This window comes from Lutra lutra, chromosome 10, assembly GCF_902655055.1.
Source record: "Lutra lutra chromosome 10, mLutLut1.2, whole genome shotgun sequence".
NCBI classification, from domain to species: domain Eukaryota; kingdom Metazoa; phylum Chordata; class Mammalia; order Carnivora; family Mustelidae; genus Lutra; species Lutra lutra.
The window spans coordinates 85,502,015-85,521,242 of record NC_062287.1 but is presented as its reverse complement, the minus strand read 5'-3'; the positions used below and the strand labels follow the sequence as shown (position 1 = coordinate 85,521,242).

The window sequence follows — 19,228 nt, the reverse complement described above, 5'->3', positions numbered from 1 at the left end:
TGTGTTTTTTCTTCTGGTAGTTTTAAGGCTTCAGATCTTATTTAAGTCTTTAACCATTTTGAGTGATTTGTTTGTACATAGGATGAGGATTTTGTTTCTGGTGTGAGAGTAAGGGTTTGATTTGTCTTCTGCATGTGATATCGAGGTTTTTTGAACACCATTATTGAAGATTATGTTTCCCCATTGTGTATTCTTGGTGCCCTTGTTAAAGATCAGTTAGCAGTAGTTGCATGGATTCTGGTCTCTATTCTGATCCATTTACCAGTATGTCTGTTTTTTATACTGGTAATGTACTGTTTGATCACTGTAACTTTGAAATATTTGAAATCAGGAAGCATAATGCCTCTAGTGTTGTCTATCTTGCGCAATGGTGCTTTAGCTATTATTTGCTTTAGCTATTATTTTATTATTTAGGGGCTTTGTGGTTTGTGTGAATTTTAGATTTTTTTTCTATTTCTGTAGAGATTAATATTGTGATTTTGATAGATTGCATTGAATTGGGTAGATCACTTTGGATAATATGAACATTTCACAATATTCTTATATCCATGAACATAGGATGTCTTTCCACTTATCTGTCTTTAAAATTTCCTTCATCAGTGCTTTATAATATTCAGTGTACAAATATTTACCTCTTTGGTTAAATTTATTCCTAAATATTTTTTTTAGTTGTTGTGAATGCATTGTTTTCTTAATTTCTTTTTTGGATGGTTTATTGTTTGTGTATAGAAATATGGCTGATTTTGTATGTTTGTTTTGTATCTGCAACTTCACTGTATTCATTTATTAGTTCTGACAATGTTTTTGTTGAGTCTTTAGGGTTTTGCAAATATCTGATCATGTCCTCTCCAACAGAAAATTTTAACTTCTTTCTGATTTGGAAACCTTTTATTTCTTTTTCTTGTCTAATTGCTCTGGCTAGGACTTTCAGCACTGTGTTGAAGAAAGTGGTAAGAATGAATATCCATGCCTTCTACTGAATTGATGGTGATGTTTACTGGTGGCTTTTATATAAGGCCTTTATTGTGTTGGGGTCATTACCTTGTGCACCTCTTTGTTGGTGTGTTTTATTATGGATGGATGTTAAATGTTGGACAGATGCACTTTCTACATCTATTGAGATGAACATGTGGTATTTAAAATTATGTTAATATGATGTAGGACATTGATTGATTTCTATATACCAAACCATCTTGCAGCCCAGGGATAAATCCCATTTGGTCACCATGTATGAACTTTTAACATGCTGTTGATTTTGCTAAAATTTTATTGAAGACTTTCACATCTATGTTCATCAGGGATATTGACTTGTAATTTTCTTTTCTTTTATTGTCTTTTTCTGACTTTGATATCAGAGTGATGCTGACCTCATAAAATGAGTTTGGAAGTGTTTCTTCCTTTTCTGTATTTTGGAAGAATTTAAGTATTGGGATATTAATTCTTCAAATGTTTAGTAGAATTTATCCATAAAGCTGTCTGGTTTGGGGATTGTCTTCCTTTGGAGGCTTTTAATTATTGATTCAATTTCCTTTTTGTGATGGGTAGGTTCAGACTTTCCATTTCATCTTTCTTCCACTTTGGCAGGTTATATGTTTCTAAGAATTTATCCATTTCTACCAGGTTAATCAATTTTTTTGGTGTATAGTTTTTCTTTTTATTTCTGAGGCATCCACTGTAATGTCTCCTTCCATTTCTGACATTACTGATTTGAATCTTCTCTCTCCTCTTTGGTAGTCTAGTTAGGGTTAGTAGATTGCATTTATTCTTTCAAAAATAACTCTTATTTTTATTGATTTTTTCCTATTGTTTTTCTGGTTTATTATTAATTTAGTTTCTGTTCTATCTTTATTATGTCCTTTTGCTGGTTTTTTGGGTTAGCTTGTTCTTTTTTTTCCTACTTCGTTGAGATGTAAGATTAGATTGTTTATTTGCAATATGTCTTTTTAATTTTTTTAAAAATTTTTTTTTGAATATTTTATTTATTTATTTGACAGACAGAAATCACAAGTAGGCAGAGAGTCAGGCAGAGAGAGAGAGGAGGAAGCAGGCTCCCTGCCGAGCAGAGAGCCCGATGCAGGGCTCGATCCCAGGACTCTGGGATCATGACCTGAGCCGAAGGCAGAGGCTTTAACCCACTGAGCCACCCAGGCGCCCCGCAATATGTCTTTTTTAAATGTAGGCATTAATCATTATAAAATTACCCATCAGTAATAAAACTGCTTTTGCTGCATCCCAGAAGTTTTGTTACCTTGTGTTATTGTTTTTATGTGTCTAGAGATACTTTTAAAATTCCCTCTTTTTGGACACAGTGATTGTTCAAGAGTGGTGTTTAATTTCCAAATACTTGTGAATTTTCCTGTTTTCTTATTGTTATTGATCCTTGTTTCATTCCACTGTAGGCAGAAAAGATACTTGGAATGATTTTGATCTTTTTAAATTTGTTAAGACTTGTTTTGTGACCTAACATGATCCATCCTGGAGAATGTTTCATGTGTATTCTTCTGATGTAGGGTGAAGATTCTGTGTTTATTCTGTTAGGTCCATTTGATCCATATGAGGTTTAAGTCAGCTGTTTGCTTGATAGGTTTTCTGTCTGGATGTTTTGTACATTATTGATAAGTGAGGCATTAATGTCTCCTACTATTACTGTATTTCTGCCAATTTCTTTCTTCAGATCTCTTGATATTTACTTTAAATATTTAGGTGCTCTGATGTTGGGTGCATATACTAGCTGTATAGCTTCCTGTTGAACTGACTCCTTTGCATTATATCATGATCTTTTTTTTTTTTTGTCTCCACAGGCAGATTTTTGACCTGCAGTCTATTTTGTCTCATATAAGTATAGTCACTTGTGCTTTATTTTTAGTTACTATCTGGTATATCTCTTTCATCTCTGTACTTTCAGCCTATTTGTGTCCTTAAATCTAAAGTGAGTCTCTTGTAGATAATATAGTAGTCCCCCTTTATCAATGGGGAATATGTTTCAAGATTCCCAGTGGATGCCTGAAACCATGGATCATACTGAACCCTAAATACACTGTTTTTTTCCCTATGCATAAATATCTATGGTAAAGTAAATTGAGTACAGTAAGAGATTAGCAATAATAACTAATAATAAAACAATTATAAACAATATATTGTAATAAATGTTATGTGAATGTGATCTTTTCTTTCTTTTTTTCTCTCTTCTTCAAATATTTTATTATACTAAACTCAACCTTCAGGTTACCTGGGTGGCTTAGTCAGCTAAGCATCTGACTTTTGATTTTGGCTCAGGTCATGATCTCGGGGTCGTGAGATCGAGCCCCACATCAGGCTCTGCATTCAGAAGGGAGTCTGCTTAAAGATTCTCTCTCTCCCTCTTCCCTGTTCTCTTTCTCTCTCAAATAAATATTTAAAAAAAAAATAAAACTCACCCTTCTTCTTGTGATGATGTGAGATGATAAAATGTGTATGTGATGAGATGAAGTGAGGTGAATGATGTGGTGTTAGATACATCAGAAAGAGAATCATTTGCTTCTGAATTGCATTTGACCATGGGTAATTGAAACCATGGAAAGTGAAACTATAGATAAGCAGGAACAGCTGTATATCACTTCATATTTTTTTTTCTTAATCCTGTCACTATGTCTTTTGGTTGGAAAGTTTAATACATTTATATGTAAAGTAGTTATTGATAGGTGTGGAATTACTGTTGTCATTTTGTAAATTGTTTTCTGTTTTGTGGTAATTTTGTGCATCACTTGTCTGCCTTTGTTATTTGATGTTTTTGTAGTGATTTCTTGATTTTTTTCTCTTAGCTTTTGTATATGTATTATGGGTTTTTATCTTTAGGGTTATCTGAAGTCTTGCATAAAATATCTTGTAGTTATAATAGTTTAAAGTTGACAGCAGCTTTAATTGCATACAAAAGCACTATATTTTGCCCCCTCAACTTTGTGTTCTTATGCACAGTGTTTGCATCTTTTTATATTGTGTATTCTTTAATACATTTTTATTTCCTACTTTTATATAAGGGTTAAAAGGAATTTATGTACTACTGATTCAGTCTTGAATTTCTCTATATTTGTGTATATATTTTACAAATGAGAATTATATTTTCATATGCTTTTTTCATTGCTGTTTGGCATGTTTTTGTTTCAATTTGAAGAACTGAACCTTAATTATTTTTTATAAGACAAGTCAAGTGGTAACTGATTCTGTTGGTTTTTGTTTGTTTGGGAAAGACTTTCTCCTTCATTTTTTTTTTTTAAAGATTATTTATTTATTTATTTATTTGACAGACAGAGATCACAAGTAGGCAGAGAGGCAGGCAGAGAGAGAGAGAGAGAGAGAGAGGAGGAGGAGGAGGAGGAGGAGGAGGAAACAGGCTCTCGATCCCAGGACCCTGGGATCATGACCTGAGCCAAAGGCAGAGGCCTCAACCCACTGAGCCACCCAGGTGCCCCTCTCCTTCATTTTTTAAATGATAATTTTGTTAGGTATGGTATTCTTGGTTGGCAGATTTTTCTTTTGATACTTGGAATATTGTCCCATTCTCTTCTGGCTTGCGGCTTTCTTCTGAGAAGTCCACAGTTAATCTTATTGGAGTTTCTTTAAATTTGGTGAATTGCATTTCTCTTGCTACTGTCAGAAGTCTCTTTTTTCCCCTTGATTTGACAACTTGATTATAATGTGTCTTGGTGTATTATTCTTTTGGTTCATTCTGTTTGTGGTCCTCTGAGTCTCATGAATCTGGATGTCCATTTTCCTCCCAAGATTTGGGAAGTTTTCAGCCGTTATTTCTTTGAGTAAGCTTTCTTCTGTCTCTTTTATTTTTCTCCTTCTGAGACTCTCATAATGCTTATATTGATATCTTTGATGCTATTTTATAAATTTTTTAGGCTTTCTTCACCCTCTTTCACTTGTTTTTCTTCTCTGATTGAATAATTTCAAATGATCTGTCTTTGAGTTCACTGGTTCTTCTATTCAATTCAGTGTGGCCTTAAGGCTCTCTCTTGCATTTTTTCAGTGCATTCACTGCATTCTTCATCTCTACATTCTTTTTTGTTGTTGTTCTTTCAAAAAATTTCTCCATTAAAAAGGTACTCTTTCCCCTTGTAATCAGAGTATTTTGTAAGGAGATACTTTGAAATCATGTAAATATTCTGTTTCTCACCAAACTTTTCCTATATTCATTTATTTGTTTTTATCAGTATAGTTTTTTTTTTAAATGGATTAAAATCTGTGACTATCACTTATTTTGCTCAAATTATCCTTGATTTGGCTAGTGAGAGTCCATAAAGTTGATTACTGAGTCCTTTGGATACGTCTTCAATCTTTCAGCATTTTCCCGCTTTTAGAGGATAGCAAAATATGCCAGGATCATTTTGTAATTTACCTGACCTTGCACTGGAATGAATCATTTCACCATGTTGCCCTGGTTCCTTTTAGTGGAAAATGGTATATAGAAGCAAAGATCTGGGCACTGTTGTACTCATTGCTATTGATACATCACTGCTCTCAGACTTTCTTGGTGGACAGAGATCTATATATGTATTTACGTACACAGAAATATAATTTACATTTATGTTTATAATTTATAATGTTTATTTCTAACAACCTATTTATATAAAAAACCATGAAGTCACATTACCTCCAATTTTTTTTTAAGACTATTTATTTATTTATTTGACAGAGAGGGAGACAGAGCAAGAGAGGGAACACAAGCAGGGGGAGCAGGAGAGGGAGAAGCAGGCTCCTGCTCTGTCGAGCAGGAGCCTGATGCAGGGCTCGATCCCAGTATCCTGGGATCATGACCCAAGCCAAAGGCAGACGCCCAGTGTCTGAGCCATCTATGCAGCCCTACCTCCAATTTTAATATGAAACCATGAGGTTATTTATTTTAGTTTATTTCCTTTCTGTTAATACATTTCTTTCCTCTTACAGTGAGAAATGTGACATTCTTTATCCTTAATATATTTACTTCTATGATAAATTACCCTGTATACAACCAGTTTTTCAATTTGCCATGACTTCCTTCCTAATATGGATGCCCTCTTTTCCCTGCTTGGACTCTGATACCATGAATTGGGTTGCCCTTTTTCAGGGTTGTCTCCTCACCTTACTCCACTTCTTTTTAAAAATTTTTTTAATTCCAGTATAGTTAACAGTGTTATATTAGTTTCAGGTGTACAGTGTGATTCAGCAATTACATACATCGCTCAGTGCTCTTTATGACAGATGTTCTCCATAATCACTATCACCTACTTCACCCAGCTCCCATCCACCTTCTGTCCAGTAACCATCTATTTATTCTCTATAGTTAAGAGTCTGTTTCATGGTTTGCCTTCCTCTCTCTTTCTCTTTTTAAACTTTGCTCATTTGTTTTGTTTCTTAAATTTCACATATTAAGTGAGATGATATAGTATTTGTCTTTCCCTGACTTATTCTGCTTGGCATTATACACTCTAGCTCCAACTATGTCATTGCAAATGGCAAGATTTCATTCTTTTTTATAGAGGAATAATATTCCATCATATGTGGAATATTTGAGATCTATCTATCTATCTGTCTATCTATAGATCTATCTATCTATCTCACATCTTCTTTATCCATTCATCTATTGATGGGCATGGGCTGCTTCCATAGTTTGGTTATTGTAAATACTGCTTCTATAAACATAGGGATGCATGTATCCTTCTGAATTAGTGTTTTTGTATTTTGAGGGTAAATGCCCAGTAGTGTGATTGCTGGATCATACACTTCTTTTTAATTTATGAGGAAACTCCATACTGTTTTCCACAGTGGCAGTACCAGTTTGCATTCTCATCAACAGTGCATGAGTGCTCTCTTTTGTCCACATCTTCCCCAACATTTGTTGTTTCTTGTGTTTTTTATTTCAGACATTCTAACAAGTGTAAGGTGATATCTTCAGTGTAGTTTTGATTGGCCTTTCCCCGACAATGAGTGATGTGGAACATCTTTTCATGTATCTGTTGGCCATCTATATGTCATCTTTGGAGAAATGTCTTTCATGTCTTCTGCCCTTTTTAAAATTGGATTATTTGTTTTGGGGGTGTTGAGTTTTATAAGTTCTTTATATGTTTTGGATACTAACCCTTTATTGCCTATGTCATTTGCAAATATCTTCTTCTATTCCATAGGCTGCCTCTTAGTTTTGTTGATTGTTTCCTTTGCTGTACAGAAGCTTTTTATTTTGATTTAGTCCCAATAGTTTATTTTTGCTTTTATTTCCCTTGCCTTGGGGGACGTATCTAGAAAAATACTGCCACAGCTCATGTCAGAGACATTACTGCCTGTGGTCTAGTCTAGGATTTTATGGTTTCAGGTCTCACATTATGTCTTTAATCCATTCTGAGTCTCTTTTTGTGTATGGTGTAAGAAAGTGGTCCGGTTTTCTCAATACCATTTGTTGAAGAGAGTCAACAGTTGGGTATTCTCTCCTGCTTTGTTGAAGATTAATTGACCATATAGTTGTGGGTTTATTTCTTGGTTTTTTATTCTGTTCCACTGATCTATGCGTCTATTTATGTGCCAGTACCGTACTGTTTTCATTACTATAGCTTTGTAATATAACTTGAAGTCCAGAATTGTGTTGCCTCCAGCAATTTGCTTTTCCTTTTCAAAGTTGCTTTGGCTATTCAGGGATTCAGGGTCTTCTGTGGTTCCATGCAGAGTTTAGAATTGTTGGTTCTAGTTCTGTGAAAACTGCTGTTGGCATATGGATAGGGATTGCATTAAATGTGTAGATTGCTTGGGGTAGCACAGACATTTTAACAATATTTGTTCTTCTGATCCATGTGCAGGGCAGGTCTTTCTCTTTCTTTGTGTCACCTTCAATTCCATTCATCAGTGTTTTTTTTTTTTTTTTAAGATTATTTATTTGTCAGAGAGAGAGAGAGAGAGAGAGAGATCACAAGTAGGCTGAGAGGCAGTCAGAAGCAGAGAGAGAAGCAGGGTCTCCGCTGAGAAAGGAGCCAGATGCGGAACTCAATCCCAGGACCCTAGGATCATGACCTGAGCTGAAGGCAGCTGCTTAACTGACTGAGCCACCCAGGCATCCCTCATCAGTGTTTTATAGTTTTCAGAGTATAAGTCTTTCATCTTTTTGGTTAGGTTTGTTCCTTAGTGTCTTATTTTTTGTGCAATTATAAGTGGGATTGTTTTCTAGTTTCTCTTTCTGCTATTTCATTATGGGTGTCTAGGAATGCAACAGATCTTTGCACATTGATTTTGTATCCTGCAACTTTATTGAATCCATTTATCAGTTTTAGTAGTTTTTGGTGGAGTCTTTTAGGTTTTCTTTTTCTTTTCTTTAGTAATCTTTACACCCAACATGGGGCTCAAACTTAAGACTCTGAGATCAAGAATTTTCTGGCCCCTCAGATTTAATACCATATTATCTTCAATAGTACCTTTCTCAGCTTCTCACTCCCACAGTAGATTTCCCTCCTTCTCATTGGGATCCTCTTTTCCTCATTCAGGCCTGATACCCTGTTCTGGAATGCTGCCACCATGACCCTTTCCACCCTTCCCCATGGACACCTACCTTACCCTACTCTGGCCTGTGGAGTTAGGACTGAATTGTTCAGGAAGGGGAAAAGGTTAAATATTTTTAAACATAGTTTTGATAGACTTTATTCCCAAACAACATAAAATCAGTTAATAGAAAATTAATGGGAAAATACGGTTTGCTGTAAAGAAATGCATTTCATAGTCTGCTTTTTATAAAATATTTCACAAAGTAAGGGATGTTATAATAGGAAGATATTTGTACTTTTTCTTTGAAATTGTCTTCTATACTTAATAAATTAATTAGTGCCAGTATAGTTTTTTTTCCTGTGTCAGAGAGATGTCTGTATTTTATACTATAACCTACTTCTGTGTAATTTTAGAATGAAAAAAAATCATTAGGTATAATAGCCTCCATAAAAAGATTTCATGTCAGTCTAGTTGTATTACTTTGACATTCTACTTATGTTTCATAGGATTGTCACTACATGGTAGCTTTTTAAGTTGAGAAATGTTCTAGAGATGCTGGTAAAATGTAGCTGTGAATCATGATTCAGAAATAATTAAATGCTGAGGTGTTAACGTTTGGAGGACAAACAGTGACTTGAAAGAATTTTTTAAATTTGCTTTAGATGTATTAGTTTTACCTTTGGCAATTGGTAGCTATGTTAGTGAAGGTTCTGCAGTGAATGCAGATGCACATTCTACTTTACTCATTCCACTGCCTCAAATGCTGATGTCATCCAGAAACACTCTCACAGACACACCCAGAAATAATGTTTAATCTGGGCATCTTTTGTTCCAGTCAAGTTGCCACATAAAATTAAATATTATAGGAGCAAATAATAAATTCAGGATTAGAGTGAAAGTGTTCTGAAGTTTGTTTTCCTATTTTTCTAGATGTCATCTGCTCTTTTACTTTTCTTTTGTCTGTATGCTTTGAAAAATACCCTGATCTCATACCATCTCATGTCTTTCAGATGGGATCTATGTACAAAGGACTTTCAAATATGTATCTCCAGCCCCAAATCCTGCCTGGATTTACATGAAATTTGATATATTCAAAACCAGGAACGCAATTTTTTTGCTTTAAAAAATATCTGCCTCCTGAAAACTTCTTTGTTTTTTCTTGCCTCATTAAGTTATGGCTTCCTTTTTTCATTTTGCAGTTTTTTTTCAGCATTCTCCTCAGACAATATCCAGAATCAGACGACATCTCACTACATTCATTATTAAAACCGTTGTCCTCTTTCATCTGGATCAGGACAGTAGCTTATTAAGTGGTTTTCCTGCTTCCACCTGTGTTCTTTGTTAGTGTTAACAGAGTGACCTTTTAAAAAAGCAAGTCAGGCTACGTTACACTTGTGCTTGGAACTTTTCAAAGTCTTCCTGTCTCAGTGAGTGTAAAAACCTAACTCTGTATCATCATGCATTATAAGACCAACAATGATTTGCCCCCCTTGCCTCCTCTTTTCTCTAAATTCCTCTATTGCTGTTCTTCCCCTTGCTTGTTCCCTTCCAGCCGCATTGGCTTTCTTGTTCTTTTGTGTGTGTGTACACATTTAATTTTATTGTAACAGAGCAACTTGTACACTTTTAACAGTTAAAACTGAGCTTCATCTTTCCATTCCAGTGAAACAAAAAGAAATTTAAAAATAAACAGGAATAAAATTATAGTAGAGAATGTCAATCCCAAATAAAATCCTACAGGTTCTGCTGATTCTCCCATCAAGTGGTAGGACTCAAATCATCACTAGGAGATAATTTTATTTTATTTTATTTTATCTTATCTATTATTCTATTTTTTTATTATGTTATGTTAGTCACCATACAGTACATCGTTAGTTTTTGATGTAGTGTTCCATAATTCATTCACACCCCGTGCTCCATGCAATATGTGCCCTCCTTACTACTCATCACTGGGCTAACCCATTCCCTCATCCCCATCCCCTCTAAAACCCTGAGTTTGTTTCTCAGAATCCATAAGTCTCTCATAATTATCTCCTCCTCTGTTAACTCTCCCCTTCTTTTTTCCCTTTCTTCTACTGTCCTCCATGCTATTCCTTATGTTCCACAAATAAGTGAAACCATATGATAATTGTCTTTCTCTGCTTGACTTGTTTCAATTTTATTTTCAAAGTGTCAACTTAAACTGCGGGATGTCATTAAATATCACAATTAAACATTCCAAAGGAGAAGACATGTTGACAAAATGCCCTCTTAACCTACCTAAACATCTTAAACCTCCCTTTTGCTGACGTTCTATTACCCCATTTTTAAAAGTTTTTTTTTAAACAAAATAGACAGATACATGTTGATAAGTGCTAACTGTCCTATTCACGTACAGACACAATGTAATCTCTGAGTCCAATATACAGAGAAAGGAAGACAAAAAGCTAGAATTCTATGCACTACTACACAGGGGCCTAGCACCCTCCAGGTTCCAGCAGACCTAAAAGAGCAGAAGATTTTTCTTTTTTCCCACAGAGCACAGGGATGTTGATTCTGTAAAATTTTTGTTGTGACAGGGAGGAATAAAAATGAATTTGGAACAGAAAGGGGGAGAGATTCTTTTCCCAGTGTATTCTGCTCAAGGTACCCCCCCCGCCCCCAATAAGTTGAGAACCATTTTATAAAGGGAGAGGAAAGAGGCTTCATAAAACAGGGCAAATAATCACAAGAGGAGGTGGTGGGGGATACTATAGCTTGCTCTTAGGGACTGAGAAAATTCAGAAAAGAAGGTTGGACTCCATCATAGTTTCATTAGTCCTCTCCTTTATCATCGTCTTCTCCCTCCCCCCCATCATCATCTTTATCTTCTTCACTTTCTTTATCAATATCTTCCAGTCCTTCTGTCTCCTCCTTCCCCTTCTTCATTATCCATATCAGGAACCCAGTAGTACTGTAATGGATTTGGCCAAGTATCTTTGATGATGTCTCCAAACTCATGTGCACCTGCTTCAGAATGGTCAGTAGATCAGGTGAAGAAGCTCTCTGGTTCCTCAGGCTGTGTCTTTCTGCTGGCTTTATTCTGTGTTTGACTTGAACATTTTGTCAGATCCTTTCTGGATTTCAGTTTGATTTCAGTGGACTTTGAAGATGGATCACCATGCTCATGTAGATGAAAGTCTTTGGAGAGAATTTTATTTTCAAAGTAAGGGTTTTCATCAAAATAAAAATCTATTCTGTACCCTGATTTTATATCTTTGAATTATGTCACTTCAACTCTTGTCAAATAATGCAACGCCTCTTCCTCCCCAAGCAGTAGAGACACTTGTGGATCATTGACAGATGTTGTTACCCCCAAATTTGGGATTTTGGCAATCAATTTCAGTGCCTTTGAAAAAATGCTTGGAGTTTCTTATATTTCTGTTCTACTCAGAATTTCCTCACTGGCTTGTTCAGCAAGTCTGTTTCATCTTGTACTTCTTCAGTATGTTCAGGTGCTTCTTGCTGTTCTGTGTCTCCCTTTGGCAAGTGGAGAGGGGCGATGTCTCCTCTGGTTTGGGGGCAGGAAGCAATCTCAGTTTCTTGGTTTGAGGCAGGATCAAAGACTGGTGTTTGGGGGTCATGCTGTGAGGATAGCCCACGGAACAAGGGGAGGCACACGTTTGCAAGAAGCTCCAGTTATTCTTTGTTGTTGTTCTTTGAACACCCAAATGTTCTCTCACCTTGGGGCCTTTCCAGTTGCTGAAATTCTCTTCCTCACTCCTGTAGAGTCTTGACTCAAAAGATGCCATCTCAGAAAGGATTTTCTTGGGCATCTTATGTAATCTCCTTCCTTGATTTATTTTTCTTTAGTACTTACTAATATTTAATACTCCATCTATCTTAACTTATTTATGTTGCTTATTTTCTACAATCCCCAGAATTTAATCTGGACAGGATTTTTTTTTTTTTTTGGCTCAGTACTATACCCTCAATGTGTATGTTAGTGCTTTACTTATAGTATGTATTCATTATTTGTTGAAGAAATAAATCACAAAAGACCTATTTCACAAAAATGAAATAAAATTATCAGTTTATTCAAGCCAGTATGCTAGATTGATTGCATAGGAAATGTGAAGTAACTATTTGTGCTTAAAATTTAACAAACATAAACAGTGAACACTCATCCACAGCTTGTTGAGTTTCAGTTGGTCAGCAACTCTAGAGGACTATGTAAGAATTGTTAAAAGTCTAGGAAAAGGAACAATTAAGAGGAATTCTACTTCTTGGAACTTATTCTGCTGAAATGAGTAATTATACTGCCTCCACTAGACAGAAAGCCACTAGAGGGCAGGGATTTGCTTAGTTCAGTGCCGTATCCGAGTCCTAAGGAAAGTGACTGGTATATAGTAGGTGCTCCATAAATATATCTTGAATAATTGATGAATATATTGTTTTGTTATATAGAAAAAAGTTATGGTAAATAACATCTTGAAAAAAATGCCCCAAGGAAAAAATAGTGCGTAGGAAATACATACCACATTGTATAGCATACAATTTTAATATCAGCAGGAATTTGTAACAGATAAGTGCAGAATTATAATGAATTTTCTCTTTTTTTTTTTTCAAGGTTTCTAAATATTCTTTACAGAAGAAAGTAAGTGAAATGGTAAGGTGATCACAAAATAGACACTCACTTCCCAGATTAGCACATAATGTAATGTGTGTAGTATCTTTGTCAATATAAATGTGGCATTTATATTTAAAAAAGTTGAGGGGCGCCTGGGTGGCTCAGTTGGTTAAGCCTCTGCTTTCGGCTCAGGTCATGATCTCAGGGTCCTGGGATAGAGCCCCGCATCAGGCTCTCTGCTCGGTAGGGAGCCTGCTTCCTCCTCCTCTCTCTCTCTTTCTGCCTGCCTCTCTGCCTACTTGTGATCTCTCTCTGTCAAATAAATAAATAAAATCTTGAAAAAAAAAATTGAAACTGGGCATTAATATTCCCTTTGAAGGACTGAATTACAATGTTACAATGTTAAATATAGCTTAAATGAATTTACTTCACAAATTTATTTCTGGATTACATAGTTTTTACATCTTATAAAATAAATTTAACCTAGTTCCCAGATTATTGATATTTTATTTTAATATCAAAGAACAAGGAAATAACAAAAAAACCTATTATTTTATTATCTTTTCTAGGTATTTATGCAAGCATGCAGTTATTAGTGATTGCCTAAAAAATGAAAATAAAATGAAGTGACATTTGAATATGACACTTGGGGTAGGGTACTCATTCTTTATCATTCAACAAGTGTTTCTTGCGCCTTCCTCTTCTATGGTATATTAAAATTTAATATTTAAATTTTTACAGCATAGTATTTTATGGATTATTTATTTTGATCTTCTCTTCCTATCCCTATTTGATTCAGAAGGATTTATTTCCCTGTATTTTTGATTGAGCAAAATTCTCCCATATCCACTTAAATCTTCTGAGGGCTTTTTGGGTGGACTTAGACTATTTCAATCTTCCTTCTTTGGAGCAGACTGTAAGAGAAGTAAAAGTAATTTTTTTTTCACATTTTTTTTAATTTTATTTTTTATAAACATATATTTTTATCCCCAGGGGTACAGGTCTGCAAATCGCCAGGTTTACACACTTCACAGCACTCACCATAGCACATACGCTCCCCAATATCCATAACCCCACCCCGCCTCTCCCAACCCCCCTCCCCCCATCAACCCTCAGTTTGTTTTGTGAGATTAAGAGTCACTTATGGTTTGTCTCCCTCCCAATCCCATCTTGTTACATTTATTCTTCCCCTACCCCCTTAACCCCCTTTGAATGAAGTTTTTATATTGTAGGTATGGGGATTAAGAAAGGAGAGATCACTTTTTATTAAATACAGAAAAATAAAGTAACTGTTTTGCTTCGTGAAATTGTTTTTGATGTTTTAGAAAATAAAAGGGCCTTAAAAAGATCGCTAAGCTTGATTGAATATAAGATGTGAAAATTCTGTCACTATTCAACTGGAAAGAATAAAGATAATATTGTCAGACTATTTTAAACTGTGATTTTAATTAAGAAGCTGAAAAACTAGATTCTGGTTTAGCTTTAAGTACCATGACATTTGTACTAAGAGTCATCTTCAACGCTACAGTGGTTTTACACAAAATATAGTGAAATTGAATAATGTGCCCTCTGACCTGGGAGATAAGGCTACAAGTTAAAGATCAAAGGCAACATAAAATGTGCTTTATTTTATTCTACTTCAAAATTTCATGAAACAGATACTTACTGTCTTAGAAAAAATGGAAAAAGTTTTTAGTCACTTCTGAGTATTTTGTTAATGTGAATGACCACCTCTTAAGACCTTCTAAAATGATATTTGGGTTATAGTGACAATGTTTTTTTCTAACAATTCAGAGCATTAACTTTTGCATTAAATAATTTTATATATTGATATGTACAATTAAGATTTTATGCCCATTCTGACAGAATATTAAATGTATTTTAGATAATTAAGATTTAAAAGTAATCTTTTTTCTAAACATTCTTACATTATTCTTTTTACATTATTCTTATATAATTCAGATGACCTTTATTCAAAGTACTGTATTCAGTAATTTAGTTAATGTTATTTTATTCAAATCATTTTTCTTTTATGTAACTTAACTCTATAGGCAAGATAGGAAAAAAAATGGTCACTTACATCAAGGCAGGATTTTGGGAAGCAACTGATAAAGTTAAGCAACCCCCCAATTTTTCAAAACAGTATTAAGAAAATTGTAAAGAAGTTCATGACTCCTATAGGTGAACCCTTAATTACTAGTAAATTTCTTTCTTTTGGGAATTCAGTAAGCTGATTTTTGTGTAGAGTTGGTAATATGTCTCTAGATAAATTAACACAGTAAGAATTAAAGGATTCACCCGTCTCTAAGAGTACTCTAACTTTCTTTTGAACAAAATCAAATAATTAACTATTAATTGTGATTTGGTGATTGATGAAAATCTTTCCTGTTGTGTTCTTATCATTACCATACTAGGTGACTATGTTTTGTAATGAGTAGCTGATAAGACTGACTAAATGAAGTAAAAACATATCAACCATCTCTTAGTTATATTTTATTTTTTTATATATCACTTTCCTCCAAAGAAAAGACCTAAAAGAGAGATTTATTTTTCTTTATTAAATTAAAGTTTGAATACTGAAGGTTTCATATGACTTAAAATTACCACATTTTTCCCTTTCATTGAATTTTTTTAGAATAAAGACATGTATGAGAACAGTCTTCATAATTATTAAATATAATTTGTATCTGTACACACAGAATACTGGTGTAACTTTAAGTTAATTTAAGTATTATGTACCTTATCTTTGTGACTAAAAAAGGTGAAGATACCTTAAGAAAGATGCCATAGGTTTCTTAAAAAGTGAGTTTTATAACCCCATTGATTTATTTTGGGGTCATATTGAAGAAATTTAAAGGTAAGTTGCAAAATAGATTTGAAGAATGTATGAAGTTTCTTTTTGAGTTTTTATCTTTTTCGCTAAAATTTACTTTAATGAATTATTTTAAGGGAAATTCATTTTATTCCTAAAGGTTTTCAAATTGGTATCCATAAGGAAATAAGGGGGAAATGAGCAGCTGTGCCTTTTATTAGTAAACGTAGTTGTAAAAAGTTGTGTGTAATACTATTTTTAAGTTATTCCTATTTTAAATGTCTCGAAGCTTTAAAATAATCTTTTAGACCACACATATGCAGACAAATATACAGGTAGACTTTAATCTTAATTGTGCAGATACTGTCTTTTCCTCTAATCTTGTTTTTCATAGATTGTTAAAAAATTTTTTTTTTAAGATTTTATTTATTTATTTGACAGACATCTATCACAAGTAGGCAGAGAGGCAGGCAGAGAGAGAGGAGGAAGCAGGCTCCCTACTGAGCAGAGAGCCTGATGCGGGGCTTGATCCCAGGACCCTGAGATCATGATGTGGGGCTCGATCCCTGGACCCTGGGATTATGACCTGAGCCCAAGGCAGAGGCTTTAACCCACTAAGCCACCCAGGTGCCCATGTTTGTTAAAATTTAAGTTTGCATTTGGAAAGCAATGAATCCTGGTATTATCTGTGGACAGTCTTTGCATGTAGTAGTAAAATGTGTAAAAGAAGAAAATAGCGGGGCACCTGGGTGGCTCAGTGGGTCAAGCCTCTGCCTTCAGCTCAGGCCATGATCCCAGGGTCCTGGGATCAAGCCCCACATCAGGCTCTCTGCTCGGCAGGGAGCCTGCTTCTCTCTGCCTCTCTGCCTGCTTGTGATCTCTCTCTCTGTCAAATAAATAAATAAAATCTTAAAAAAAAAAAAAAAGAAAAGAGAATAGCTTGAACCAATTCATAAAGGTAAAAAGAACAAAAACAGAAGGTACTTAGCTATTTTTTAGTCATCTTAATAAAATTATCTTTACTATGATATAATATGTAATGTTAAAGTGTTAATAACAATGCCATAAAGTTATTTATATTATTATTTAAAATGTTCTTGGGTTTCTCAGACAAGTGATACCAATCTGTTTTTCTTGTTGCTTCCCAAAGAATTTAAGCTATTTGCTGACATGCGATTAGCAGCAAACTTGACAACTAGCCTCTTCATCTCTTTATGAGAACTAAATCAGAGCAGCCAAGTAGATTCATATACAAACAGTCCCATATGAGCCTGTATGGGCTAATGAGCTATGGGTGCTTATGTAATTTGAAAGTCTTTATAATATCATGGCCATTGACTAGGTTTATGTATTTGAAAATCAGAATTATGTCATGCAAACAAATAACTTCAATTTAATTGAATTAACTTTGACTGTAAGCAAAGGATGTTGGAATAGAGTATATCACAAATTATTTTAATTTGTATAGAGCTCTATGTATGTAGAGAAAACCAATTAAATCATCTTAATCTTTGTTGCAGTTTTAGTTATCAGGATTATTCATCTTTACAGGCATTGACAGCCTATTATATTTACCATTTTTTTAAAAGATTTTATTTATTTATTTGACAGAGATCACAAGCAGGCAGAGAGAGAGAGGGGGAAGCAGGCTCCCTGCTGAGCAGAGAGCCCAATGCGGGGCTTGATCCCAGGACCCTGGGATCATGGCCTGAGCTGAAAGCAGAGGCTTTAACCCACTGAGCCACCCAGGTGCCCCTATATTTACCATTTTTTAACTGAAAGGTTAAGGAAGCTTATATTAATGTGTAGTGGACAATATTCTCATAAAGGCCACATTAAAAATTGATCTAAGCTGAAAAATTGAAAAATTCCTTGACCACAATGCTATTAAACCAGAAGTCAACCACAAGAAAAAATCTGGAGACCACAAATATATGGATGTTAAATACCATGGTACTAAATAATGAATGGGTCAACCAGGAAATAAAAGAAGAAATAAAGTACGTGGGGACAAATGAAAAGGAAAACACAACAGTCTAAAAGCTTTGGGTGCAACAAAAGCAGTTCTAACAGGGAAGTATTTAGCAATGTAGGACTACTAAGAAAAATCTCTAACAACCTACCCTTAAACCTAAAGGAGCTAGAAAAAGAACAACAACAAAACCTAAAACCAGCAGAGTGAAGGAAAAAAATAAAGATGAGAGTAGAAATATATGATCTAGAATCTAAAAAAACACATGATAGGATAGGTCAATGAAACCAGGAGCTGATTCTGTGAAAAAAATAAAGTTGATACACCTCTAGCTAGACTTATCAAGAAAAAAAAAGACAAAAGGACTCAAAATCACAATTGACAGAAGAGAAATAAAACCAATACCACAGAAATACAATTAGAATATTATGAAAAACAATATGCCAACAAATTGTACAAACTAGAAGACATGGATAAATTCCTAGAAACATATAACCTACTAAAACTAAAGCGGGAAGAAATAGAAAATTTGAATAGACTGATCAGCAGCAAAGAAATTCAATAAGTAATGAAAAAACTCCCAAAAAACTAAAGTCCAGCACCAACTGGCTTCACAGGCAAATTCTCTGAAACATTTAAAGAAGAGCTAACGCCTATTCTTCTCAAACTATTACAAAAAAGAGGAAAGGAAGGAAAACTTTCAAATTCATTGTGAGGCCAGGATTTTCCTGATATCAAAACTGGATAAAGACACCACTAAAAAAGAGAATGACTAGGCAGTATCCCTGATGAATATAGATGCAAAATGTCCTTAATAAGTTACTAGTGAACCAAATTCAACAATATATTAAAAATAAAAAAAAAAAAAGTTCAGTATAATCAAGTGGGATTTATTCCAGGGATGCAAGAATGGTTCAGTATTTACAAATCAATGAACAACATGATTCATCACATCAATAAGAGAAGAATAAGGACCATATGGTCATTTCAGTAGATGCAGAAAAAGATTTGACAAAATACAATAACCACTTATGATTTAAAAAAAAAAAAAGCCCTCTTAACAAAGTAGGCTTAAAGGGAACATACCTCAACGTACAGTAAAGGTGTTCTATGAAAAACCCACAGCCAACATCATCTTCAATGGGGAAAAACAGAGAGCTTTTCCCCTAACGTCAGTAACTAGACAAGGAGATCCACTCTCACCACTTTTACTCAAAGTATTACTGGAAGTACTAGCCACAGCAGTTAGATAACAAAATGAAATAAAAGGCATCCAAAGTGGTAAGGAAGAATTACTTCTTCCTTTACTTCTTATTTTAATTATTTGTAGATAATATGATACTATGTAATGAAAACCTGAAAGACTCAACCA

The 19,228-nt window shown here is 34.5% G+C and overlaps 1 protein-coding gene across 1 annotated transcript in view; it reads left to right on the top strand.

The window, feature by feature from the left end:
• The window catches only part of CCDC73 (coiled-coil domain containing 73), a 132,650-nt gene that overhangs the window by 45,694 nt on the left and 67,728 nt on the right, over positions 1 to 19,228 (top strand). Inside the window, 1 exon segment of the mRNA XM_047691444.1 lies at positions 13,073 to 13,111. Within this exon segment, the coding sequence (XP_047547400.1) occupies positions 13,073 to 13,111 (39 nt within the window).